Below are 12,384 nucleotides of genomic sequence, written 5' to 3' on the forward strand. Positions count from 1 at the left end.
TGTAAATTTACAAGAGGGGGCTTGTGTTCATGAGTTCTCACATGATACATGTGTCATCCAAGATCGATTGTTTAAACAGAGCAGGAAGGGGCTGCTACAGATAAAACTGAAAAATGACTAACAAATGTGGAGAATTTGGACAACTAGAAAGCTCTTGATTCCTGTATTACGAAACTGTTGATAACAAAAACAATGCAAAAATCTATTTAACACCTTAATTTAACGCCTTAAAGCCACATGCAGCATGACAAAAATTACCTTCCTAAATGGCTGAAGCATGTGTGTTTGAATTTTTTGTGCACTCCAGGCTTTTCTGCATGCAGCGTCTGCGGCCCAGCTCCACCGCTCGCCATCCTCACTGCCTCTCCTCCATCTATCAAATTACTTGTTGCACCATTCTCCAGCTTCCACCAGGGTTGGCTGCAGCACAGAGCTTGAGGTCCTGAGAATCTGGGATGTTCCTATTGTGTATCTACGTTCCAGAGGCTTGATCCAGAGGCTTGAAAATTGTGTGGTTGTCACAACCACACAATTTTGTGACTTTTATGGGGGTTTTTTATGTGAAAGACCAACACATAGAGGAATGTAATGGTAAAGTAGAATGAAAACAAACGCAAAGGCAACAGATTCAGGCCCGTAACCAATCCTTTTGTTGGAAAAGAAAAAAACATTGAAAAGCTTGTATAATTTTTAAACTGTTACATGTCATAATACCTTAAAATACACTGAAATTTGTGGCTGTATGATCATTTTCCAGGCATTGAAACAGTTTTGGGGGCACCACAGAGTAAATGCATAGATGTATTCCAGATTGAGATGAACACAAACACAAAAGGAAGTTGAGCTGATGTGAGCACTTCAGAAAGGCTCTGTGGTTAATGTAGCGGTTGTTATTCCGCTAAAGAGCCTGCGCTAGTCATATATCTCCTGACCATGAATCACATGAAGAGAAAGATTATGGTTTGGCCTAATAAGCGCATAACTATTCACAGGACAGCATGCTCACAGCACAGCATGTTGACGAGTTATGTGAGTTCAGCTTAACTTCACCAGGAAAGGCATTTAGCATCAAATTGGTGTTAGGCCAATGTTATGAAGAGCTTTTGTCAATCATTTCATGTAGAAATTATAATTACTTCTCTCGGTAAAATGTCACTGCTTTTTTCCAACGTGTTTCTAAAAAACAAACAGACATTTAAGCATGAAAAATAGCATTTACACTTTCTATGGACAACAATAATGCTGTATAATTAAAACATATTTTTATTTCAGTAACTCAATTCACCACATTATACAGAGAAATTACACAAAAGATTTTATTTTCTTAGTGTGATCAGGCACAGTTACAGTTTTACTTTAAAAATAACACAACATTTTAGAGGGCAAAGAAAAAAAAGAGAATACAATAGCTATGATTGTGGCAGCATTATGATTTGAGAGATTCTTTTCAGCAAATGAAGCTACATGTTATGAAATCATAAACATGCAAACAAAACAAACCAATGGTTTCACCAAAAGAAAACGCTTTGGAAACATTTTGATCTGGTTAAATTTTAAAACTACATTCATGCAGAAGAGAGACGTGGACAAGAGCTGGCCTCATAAATTAAGAGATTTTGAGACCTTTTGAATGTTTAAAGACATTTTAAATTTGAATTAAAATTTATTTAGATAGATTAGGTTGTTTTAAGGTTGAATTGCACATAATTGTAAAAAAAAACAACAACAGAAAAATATCTAAAATGATCTTCCATGGATTATCTTTTAAACCGGGGTTTTCACACTTTTGAGAGCCCCTGTCCAGCAACAGATTTTGAACAGCATTCTTCTGCACACGAAAGGGTTTAACTATGTGACTCACATGCTGGTCGAATCTCTGGAAAAGCAGGCAAAATATCAGAATAAATAAATGTTCAAAAATGGCCACATTTTTTTGTTTTGCTATCATTTGCAATTTGTGACAACGGTCCACAAAACTTCTTCATGCCACCTCTTAACTTTGACCAACTTCTTCCTCGATGCGAGCCTTGGAGCTGCCACATGCTGGAGTGTTTGTGGTAGGCTAATCATTAAGGATAATAAAAAAAGGCAGGTTATATCACCCCAGAGCTGCTTAAATCACCGTCGAGCTCTCCATGGAGTTCGGGTCCAGACCAGCAGCCGCGATGAGCAAGGAGGAAACCACGGATCAGCAGCCCGGCAGACCAACATGGAGCAGGCAGATAGAGTTCACCCTGGCAGGGATCGGCTGCGCCGTGGGCCTGGGGAACGTTTGGAGGTTCCCTTATCTCTGCTACAGGAGCGGAGGAGGTGAGGAAGCAGGCTGCAAACAGAACAGCATTCTCCATATGTTTAGAAGACTTGACATCAGCGGGGGCAAAGTTTAACCAAACACACTTTGGTTTTCTCGTGAAACGAGCTCGGTGCATGCTGGAATGTGTTTTATAAACTTCATTTGAAGCCCTTCAATACCACCTGGAGTGGGGCTCGATTGTTTTGTAGTCATAAAGATATATTTCATAGAGCTAAACCTCACCTGACTATTAACTTTCACAAAAGTTAAAGATTGAAGAGCTGACTCATCATCACTGTCCGCCAGGTGCCTTTCTGGTTCCCTACCTGCTCATGCTGGTGGTGTTGGGGATCCCTCTGCTCTACATGGAGCTGACTGTGGGCCAGTACACCCGGAGAGGCCCGGTTCATGCTCTAGCCACTGTTTGCCCACTCTTAAAAGGTACTTTGCACTCGTTCCCCCCTATCCTCAGTCTCTAAACAAGCAAAAAAAAAACTACTGATTTTGTTTGGCCCCCTGACAAGTTATGAAAATTTGACCCCGCCACCTCAGCACAGGGGCTTGATATAAATTTGGACTTTCTATTTTTAACTAGGCAAAGTTATCACAGATCTTCTTAAGACAGAAAACACTGGAAGCAATGCTAATTATTTGTCTTTAAATAACCTTGCTTTTTGGATTCTCTTTCAAGGTCCAAATGGATCCAGTCAGAGTTATTCAAACTCTGACTATGCAGCCTCCAAATGTGCCTTCAATTTGTTTGTTGAACTTGGCAAAAGCAAGTGTTTTCAAAGAAAGAGTGACATAAATCATGGTTCAGAAAAAAATCCATTTGATAGAAAATGTGCTATGCTTTTTTTTTTTTAAAGAGGTATACCTTTTAAGAAGTTTTGTATCTATGATGATTTACACATCCCTTTCCAACAACAAATATGACTAGTTTAATTACATACTTTAATTACTTCAATTAATGCTGCGGTATGTATCATTTATTTAAAAAAAAAATGTTACTTATGTTTTTTAAAATGATCATCATGTTGTGACGGTAGACAATAAGACAGATAATTGGTGACAAAAATTCGAGCTCCTCTCACTTCTCTGAGTGCGCTAACTGCAGAAATACACAACTAAGTCAGAAACAACCAATCAGAGCCAGGGGGTGGGCTTTACAGCTGTCAATCACTTTTGTGCTCACACCCTCCTGCTTAATTATTGCTAAGCTACAGCTGGTTTACAATTGCTAAGGCTAGTTAGGATATCCACCAGTGACGGTGGATAAACTCACAGGAAAACTCACAGGTTTTCCTGTGAGTTGTTTTTTCCACCATTAACACATTGAGCAGCGTACAGGAGAATGATTGACAGCACTAAGACCCTCCTCCTGTTTCTAATTGGTTGTTCTTGACCGGGAGCTGTGCATTTTTTCAGACTGCAATAGCAGCTCAGGGAGGAACAGGACGACATAATGACAGTTTTAATAAATATGAAAAACAAAAACATAACTTTTTTTTTTGTGACTTTGGCTCATGTCACCAAAGGTTTGAACTCCTCTTTCCTACACTGAAGGGGGAAAAAAAGACTACATCTGACCTTTCCTTTTGTCTAACCTCAGGGGTGGGCATAGCATCTGTGGCCATCTCCTTCATCATGTGCACCTACTACAACATCGTCATCACCTGGGCCCTGTATTACCTCTTCAACTCCTTCCAGGCGCCTCTCCCCTGGCAGAGCTGCAACAACACCTGGAACACGCCCAACTGCACGGACCACGCCACCAACAGCAGCTACTCGTCCACAGCCAGCCAGGAGTTCTTCAAGTGCGTCCGAGAAGGCATCACTCGCTGCTTCCCCACAATGATCCAACCAAACCTCGCTAATGATTAGTGTGCAGCCGCATTACTAAATAACCTGCCGCTTTCAGGAGGCTCGCACAAGTTAACACTCCTGCGAATGTGTCGCGAAAGTATGAAGACATAACAGTAATCATCAGGAGGAAAATTTGAAATGAGATAAAAGGCTGATTAAAAACGAGTTATCTGAGTCATGTGAGCGATATCGGTTAAAGTGAAGGTCGGCGATAAGGAGCGAAGAGATAAAATATGGCAGAGGAAGTGTGTGAAACGCTGAGTCAGAATTAACCCTTAGCACCGACTCTAAAACGTTTCAACTCTGCTATTGAAACAAACGTCGTTCTTTGTCTTTCACTTGGAAATCAGACAGCATATGTAGATCCGGTGCTGTTTTTGTGTACTTATTGACTTATGCAGAAATGTAAACACCCTGCTTTCCTGTAAAGGCTGCCATGCGGAGAAGACTAGCTTATTATGAATATCTGAAGACAGCAGATTATGAATGCAGATTATGAATGTAAGGTACTTAGTGCTCTGCAAACATCATGAGTCACACCTCATTTCTTTGTGTTTTTGCATCGAAGGAGTCGGCTTCTGTTTTATGTAAAGAGGTCTTGAGTAATGCCTCATTTCCTGAGTTGAAACTGCAAAAAAAAAAAAAAAGAAAAAAGAAAGCCCCTAAATTGTGAGATTTTATTTTGACATACACAGACCTGCATTCAGTGCCAGCAGGATGTTTCCCAAGGAGATATTAGCTGAAAACCTGGCATAGAGCAGATGAAGCGCTGAAGGATGACCTTGTTTCTTAAGATGCGACTTTTTAAAGTGTGTTTCATAGTTTTTGTGGCTGACTCTTTTTTCCGTCCTCTTGCTTCCCCCGGTTGCTCCTTTGAAATCCACACCGCTGTCACAATCAGTGACAGGAGCTGAACAGTAGGCGACAGAAAAAGCAGCCATAAAGTCTGAAGAAAAACTTTGAGCAACCTTCAGAAAGCCTGGAGAACTCCATCCATCCATTTTCTTGCACCCTTTTTCCCTCAGTGGGGTCGGGAGGGGTGCTGGTGCCCATCTCCAGCCAACGTTTTGGGCGAGAGGCGGGGTACACCCTGGACAGGTCGCCAGTCTGTCGCAGGGCAACACAGAGACACACAAGACACACAACCATGCACACACACACTCATACCTAGTGTGTGTCCAATTTGGAGAGGCCAATTAACCTGACAGTCATGTTTTTGGACTGTGGGAGGAAACCGGAGTACCCGGAGAAAACCCACGCATACACAGGGAGAACATGCAAACTCCATGCAGAAAGACCCCAGGCCGGGAATCGAACCCAGAACCTTCTTGCTGCAAGGCAACAGCTCTACCAACTGCGCCACTGTGCAACCCATGCCTGGAGAACTGAAAACGGCAAATAGAAATAAATTATTTCATCTTAATATTTTTCAACAGGACTCGGTGTTCTTATTTGCAACTCATCAAGACGTTTTAAAAGGCAAACTTATCTGTTGTCTGGTTTAACTGATAAAGTGATCCATCTATTAGCTGTACAGACTCCAATAAGGTTCCAGAGGGAAGCTCTGCCGCCAGAAATAAAAAAAACACTTAATCCCAGAGGGAAGTTATATGTTGTTGTAACTCATCTTTTTTTTTTATCCAAAGATTTATTCTAGATGCTAATGGCTGTGGTCAGGAAGGATCTCCTGTAGCGGCTTATGTGGCTCTGAAGGAGCATCTGACTGACTTTTTTGGTTTTGATGGTACATTAAAGTATAAACAGGAATGAAAGTTATCAATCACAAACTGTTAACAACCACTTCTTTTTCCTTAATTGTGAAGGCATAAAATGCTGGGCCAGACTAGCGGAGTGGAGGAAACAGGAATCCTGCGGTGGGAGCTTTTCCTCATCCTCATCCTGGCTTGGATTCTCATATATCTGTGCATCTTTAAAGGAGTGAAGTCAACAGGCAAGGTGGGTTGACCTAGAGGTGACTGCAGCTCAGGTTCAAACCTGTTTGGGCCCTGAGCTGCCTTTCGTGTGGGGCACCCCCATACCAACTGGTCAACACCAGATGCTTCATCGTTCCTCTAAGTGTGCAACAGAGCATAGCATTAGCGTCATTTGTAATTAGCTTATATTGTACCAGTGTTGTTGTAGATATTAATTTTAACTTTACAGGAATAGCAAAGTAAAATAATTATTTGGATTTTGAAATGCAGAGGAATATTTAAACGATTATTTTAACTACTTGAAAGTGGCATCAACCGACAAACACTGAAGTTACAGTAAACAAGTTAACAAGTTTAATATCTTATATTTCCCCAAGAGTAGCAGCAGCCATCAATCAGCAGGAAGAGATTAGCCGATTGTAAGTGTCCCAACTCTAAAAAAATGATGTAGAAATAGTTTTTTCCTGTGTTTTTATATATGAAATATTTATAAATGTTTCATATCAGTCGATACCGATAATTATTGATTCAGTTTTTTGTTTTAAATTTGTTTTTTTTTTTGTTTTAAATATCTGAAATACTGCCAAATTGGTGATGTGACCTTCCCTGTTTCATCCGCAGTTTCCGGTTGAACTTGAAAATTTGAGTCGTAGAAAATCCATTTCCGCATTTGGCGCTCCTTTCAATTGTTAACCGGAAGTGAAAATAGGCGTGCAAGTTTATTTCCTGTCGCGAAATAGGATTTATTCTTTATTTACTCAATATATAATCATAAAAAACAACTAACAGTTGCAAAATTAGTTGTTGTTTTACGAGGCAAATAACACGAGCACACGCTAAAATGTTAAAACTTAGATGAGAAAGAAAATAATAATTTGATATTTTCTACGCAGCCACCATCTAGGGTGAGAGATGAAGAAATGAACCTGCTCTCTATTGGTGTTTTATAATCTTTTCTCCGGTGTGTGCAGGTGGTGTACTTCACTGCTCTGTTCCCATACATCATCCTCATCGCCCTGCTGATCAATAACGTGCAGCTTCCCGGGGCTTCGGACGGGATATCTTTCTTCATCGTGCCCGAGTGGGACAAGCTCCGGTCCGTGGAGGTCAGAGCGGCAAAGTACGAGGACCCGGCTGGAGCGCCAGCTGGTGGAGAAAATACTTGAGGTGGCGTAACAGACGACGGCGTGTTTTGCAGGTGTGGGTGAACGCTGCGGCTCAAATCTTCAACTCCATTGGGATTGGCTTTGGCTCCCTGCTGGCCATGTCCAGCTACAACTCCTTCAACAACAACGTTCTGAAGTGAGGAGACCCAAATTAATTGTGAAAATAGTTAGAAAGCAAGCTGAGGGATGTGTTCTTGCCTCCACAGGGACACACTGTTCATATCCATCACCAACTCCCTAACCAGCATCCTGGCAGGCTTCGTCATTTTCTCTGCCTTTGGCTACATGTCTTATCTGCAGGGCATTCCCGTCAGCCAGCTGGCGGTGGATGGTGAGACAGTATCGGCGTTGTCTTTAAAAACCTCTATTAGTGAAACCATTGCACTTTTATTCAATCATTTCAACTGTCATCGTTGATCTTCTTGGATCTTGGCAGGTCCAGGACTGGTTTACGTTGTTTACCCACAAGCCTTCGCCAACATGCCGGTGTCCCAGCTCTGGGCTGTCCTGTTTTTCTTCATGCTGCTGTGCCTGGGGCTGGACAGTGAGGTAGACAAACTGGAACTTTGCAGTGTTCCCCTGCAACCTTTTCAGTTTTCACATGTTTTGTCCATTAATAAAGTGAGGTGGTATTCATCTTTCACTGGCTGCATATCTTTTGCGATATGTCACTAACGGCAATGTACACGTTCAGACTGACATGTATGATTAAGCTCAGTCAAACTGCATGGAACGTTTTTGTAAACATAAACTTTGAGCTCTTGCCACAACTGACCAATTTAATTTAGTTCTAGGCTTTGACTGGACCACTTGAACTCATGAATATTGATCTGAGTCCTTCCCTGTCTTTGAAGCACAGCGTGGCAGCAAAGATGTGACGTTCTTCCTCTTCTGGGCCAGAGTATCACCTGCAGTGTTTGATTTTGTCATAGGAAAGCATTGATTTTTCTACAGACTAAGACCAAGTAGTATTTTTTTTCTAGTTGATACATCAAAGGTTTGAACTTATAAAAGGGTGGTATTACGCATTTTTCAGTCACATAGCCCTATCTTATAGCACAACCAAGTAACTATGTTACCTCCAGTTATTATATATCAAACATGACTTAAAAGAAATTTGACTTTGCCATCTGACATCTTAAAATTGGGCTTCTGTCTCTTTAAGAAGCTCCCAATCTTTCCCACACTGGCCTTCAGCACATCATCACAACAATGCTTGTCATTATGCCAAGTACATCAGTTCTTGGACTGAGAAGTAGTCCATATAATGAGATCAGCAGACACTCAGTTTCACCAGGTGTTTGCTAACTGCTGCCGCCGCTAGTCTGAAGGACCGCTAGCCTGGAGGACCAGTGGCAGTTGGGGAGGTGGGCTCTGTGGGCGGAGGCTCAGCTCCAAGGCGGAGATTTGAGTTAACAGGTAGTTTCTATAAACAACCGCTTAGGCGATTTTAAGTTGATTTTTCATAATCCCCCTCCCCCCGAAGACAAAGCTTTAATGACATAACCTGAACAGAAAAAACTCTTTTTAAATCCGGATGCCATAATATCTCCCTGCTATGTCTGCTTTCATGCTTGAATGCTATATTATTTCATGTGCAAGTGCTTTCCCTTGATTAGGTATCATCAGGCACTGTACATGTTGACCGGTTTGCTGCCCTCGGCTTTGCCACGAACGTACAGTCAGTGGGGCCGTCTTATCACAGAGTTCCCTGCAAGAGGACAACCTGTTCTTTTTGTTGTCAGTTCTGTCTGCCCTTTTCCTGCTGTCCTGTAGAAAAATAGATGGTTTCCCATTTGGATCTGGAAGGGATTTTACCAACACTTCCTTCTTTTTGCTAATAGCCTCACTAGCTAGGAGGCGTACCTGGGAATGAGCCTTGAGGCCTACAATGGGAACGCTGTGCCAACACTTTTCTAGTCTCGAGAGACCGGCAGTGGTTGAACCATGCTGAATGAGAGAGACTGAAGTTTTGACTTTCCAGGTGGGATTGTTTTATCACTGACTACAGGGAGACTCAAGGCCACGAATATTATTGGACTGCTTGATTGGTAGCATTTATTATTCTCGCCAAAAAGCTGACCAGCAGAAGTAAATTACTTATTTTTGTTGGTTGTTACTGATTGTTCTTATCAGCAATTGCTTGTAGATATAGATTTAATTTGAAAAGTGATTAAATCACTTATTGATTTGAGCAGTAGCTTTGGGCGTTGTGTCCTTATCTCTGATAGCCACCCTAGGATTCTAAGAAAGACGAAGAAATAGATTGACTCCTGAACTTTTTAAATGACTTTCCATTTCTTCCAAACAGCTCAAATTTGCAGAGTGCATGATTAAAAGTTAACAGACTCTCCCCTCCTGATCTGTGAATCTCTGCAGCTCTTCCAAAGTTATCATCAGCCTCTTGACTGCTGCTCAAACTAGGTTGAGTTTATTTGTATATCACATTTCACCAACAATTCGAAGTTCAAAGTGCTCACACCATAAAAACATAATGCAGGCACTAATTACGAAACAAGCTATAAACATAACTTTTCAAATATCATCAGTACACATCAAATATGTTGATCAGGGTTCCAGTTAGCACTAATAAAAGGTAGCTCTAAACAGGTGTCTTGATTTAAAGGAAGTCGGCGTTTCAGCATGTTTTCAGTTTTCTGGACGTTTGCTCCAGATTTGTGGTGCATAGAAGCTGAATGCTGCTTCTTCTCCATGTTTGGTTCTGGTTCTGGGAATGACCTGAGAGGTCTGGAGGGTTGATACAAACTACTTTCTGCTTTTTCTTGACCTGTCCTGCTGTGTTCGTGATGCTGTTTGTTCCAATGTATCCTTTGTTTTGTGGCAGTTTGCGATGGTTGAGGTGATGGTGACCAGTTTGATGGATGAATTCTACCAACAGCTGATCCGAATCTTCAAAAGGAAGGAACTGTTTATTCTTGCAGTCTGCGGTGTGGCCCTTCTGTTTGGGATCCCGTGTGTGATGCAGGTGAACCTTATAACCTATCAGGCAGTTCTTAACCAAAAAAATGACCAAAGACGACATCGTTACCCGGTTTTTGTGCTTTCAGGTAGGAATCTACGTCTTTCAGCTGATGGACCACTACACTGCCATCGTCTCCATCATGTTCCTTGCATTTTTTGAGATTATAGCCATCTGTTGGAGTTACGGTGAGCAAAAGTTGGTTCTCACCGCTTTTATGCATTCATATCCAACCATAGAGACGTTCTATATTTTCTTTGCTCAGGTGTAAAGAGACTTTCAAGCAACATGGAAGAGATGACTGGACAAAAGCCAAACATCTTCTTCAGGCTTTGTTGGCTTGTAGTTGATCCTGTGCTCATCACTGTAGGTCTACTGCATTAAAAAAGAGAGAGAAAATATCGACATTATCTCCTTACACCGAGTTTCACAATTCTTTTCTTTACCCCTGTCTCTTTGTGCCAGGTCATTCTGATTTTCTCCATCATCCAGTTCAGACCGGCTCGCTATGGGGACTACGTCTTCCCTCCCTGGGCTCAGGGCGTTGGCTGGGTCATTGCTCTGGCCTCCATTATCTGGATTCCTCTGGGTGCAATTCACACGTTGTGGGTGCTTCCTGGTTCGCTCACGAAGGTGAGTTATACCCTAACTGAAACTTAGCGCCTCATTGTAGTGACAGCCTGATTTACTGACAAAAAACAAACGGTAAAATAAATTGAGCTCAAATTGAGCTTTGATTATTCTGACACAATCTTACACAAAAAAGTGTGTAAGAATGAAAGAAGCTTCAGTTGAATATTAAAAGGAATTTATAGGGGTACCAATATCGGTGCAATTTTTGTTTAAAAACAGTTATTTATTTACTAGTGTGCAATCTGTGTCACAAAAAGCAAGGTCAAATTTTTGCTGCATATCTGTTACAGAAACTGAAGCTATCGATCACACCGTATGCCCTGAATGCCACTAAAGGTCTATATAAGGAGAGGGGAGGAGGAGCAGGAGAACCGGACATATCCGTCATCAGCTCCAGCACCAGCCTACCTGACAAAAAGTCCATTGAGACATATTTCTGACACATTTAGTGTTTTGCTCAAAACACTCTGCTCCCGTCGGAGGCAAACAGAAAAACTCCAGCTTATCAGTAATGATTGTCAAACCTTGAATCTTGCATGGTCTACTCAGGAAATTGAACAGAGGGATTTTATTAAAATTATATTGTGTTTTTTTTGCATATCTGCCTTGCAGATGGATGAAAAATGACCAAGTATTGTAATTTGAGTTATTTAATTTGTGGGGTTCTCTTGTATTTTACTACCGGACCAATTTCACCGGCTTTATTTATTGACTACTTTGAACGAGTGCGCCATCTTTTGGTCAAATCTATGCAACACATTGTATTAGGTAATTTTTAAAGCATCATTTCTGTACTAAAAAATAGGATAATGTAACGGTTTAACATTTGCCAGGGTGTCAGCAAGTCAAATTTACGAATTTTTAATGCCAACTTGAATGAATTTTGAGACCTAAAAATATATTACATGATAAATACAGACGTTGGTGGGGCAATCCGTGAGGTATCACAATCAAGCACAGCAAAAACGGCTACATTTCTGGGGCATGTTTGTGCTTCATTACACTGCCTATGGCTCTCCACAGCTTAAAAGTTGTTTTATTCCCGCACAGAATGCAACTTGTTCGTCAACAGAAGAGATTCAGTGACAAGTGACGTTGTTGACCCATAACATACGCAAAAAAGCTAATTAGTTAGCTAGCAAAGATATTTGAGCTGCTAGTTATAGTTAGCTTCGAGTCACAGACTCCAACTTTTGGCTGACAGAAAAGTCCTGAGATTAAAAAGTCAAATTAATATATTTAAGGCTATCTTACATGTTTTATTAAATAGAAGACATTCTAATTTTATTTAATTTTTGATACATGTAAGACTTCTTAAAGATGCGCGGACACCCTGATTTACAATCCACTGTGGTACTGCCATTATCTTATTGCTGCTGACTCATTTATTAGGTCAATCACGACAGGGAACTGCAGATAATTGGTCATGCAACCCTGTCATGTAATATGCAATAAAAAGATCTTTGACCAAAGTCCACTTTGTGTAGTGTTTCAATGCTAAGATTTTCTAAA

The 12,384-nt window shown here is 41.0% G+C and overlaps 1 protein-coding gene and 1 long non-coding RNA gene across 3 annotated transcripts; one reads left to right on the forward strand and one right to left on the reverse strand.

The window, feature by feature from the left end:
* Positions 1–1,245: 1,245 nt before the first annotated feature.
* Positions 1,246–4,107, reverse strand: LOC145554905 (uncharacterized). Of its 2 annotated transcripts, none has more exons than XR_014090950.1 (2): positions 3,986–4,107; positions 1,246–2,323 (listed from the first exon to the last, which is right to left on the reverse strand). It is a non-coding gene; the product is annotated as an uncharacterized LOC145554905 (long non-coding RNA). The 2 variants fall into 2 exon arrangements; XR_014090951.1 differs by lacking the exon at positions 3,986–4,107 and adding an exon at positions 2,620–3,931.
* On the forward strand, positions 2,166–12,334 carry LOC103476049 (sodium- and chloride-dependent GABA transporter ine). The gene is made up of 13 exons (XM_008428088.3): positions 2,166–2,310; positions 2,600–2,734; positions 3,906–4,110; positions 5,983–6,115; positions 7,065–7,199; positions 7,292–7,395; positions 7,466–7,590; positions 7,696–7,808; positions 10,105–10,245; positions 10,328–10,427; positions 10,505–10,605; positions 10,705–10,872; positions 11,163–12,334. Exons 1-13 carry the CDS (start codon positions 2,166–2,168, stop codon positions 11,310–11,312), a joined length of 1,755 nt encoding a protein of 584 aa, XP_008426310.2. The 3' UTR covers positions 11,313–12,334.
* Positions 12,335–12,384: the final 50 nt, after the last annotated feature.

This window comes from Poecilia reticulata, chromosome 14 (assembly GCF_904066995.2).
Source record: "Poecilia reticulata chromosome 14, P_reticulata-male-v2, whole genome shotgun sequence".
Classification (NCBI taxonomy): domain Eukaryota; kingdom Metazoa; phylum Chordata; class Actinopteri; order Cyprinodontiformes; family Poeciliidae; genus Poecilia; species Poecilia reticulata.

Bases quoted from the DNA above. Each gene is read 5' to 3' on its own strand.
- LOC103476049 (XM_008428088.3), top strand. From the start codon at position 2,166: ATGAGCAAGGAGGAAACCACGGATCAGCAGCCCGGCAGACCAACATGG. The intron at 2,735-3,905 runs GTACTTTGCACT...GTCTAACCTCAG, and splicing joins TGTTTGCCCACTCTTAAAAG to GGGTGGGCATAGCATCTGTG. The intron at 7,809-10,104 runs GTAGACAAACTG...GTTTTGTGGCAG, and splicing joins GCCTGGGGCTGGACAGTGAG to TTTGCGATGGTTGAGGTGAT.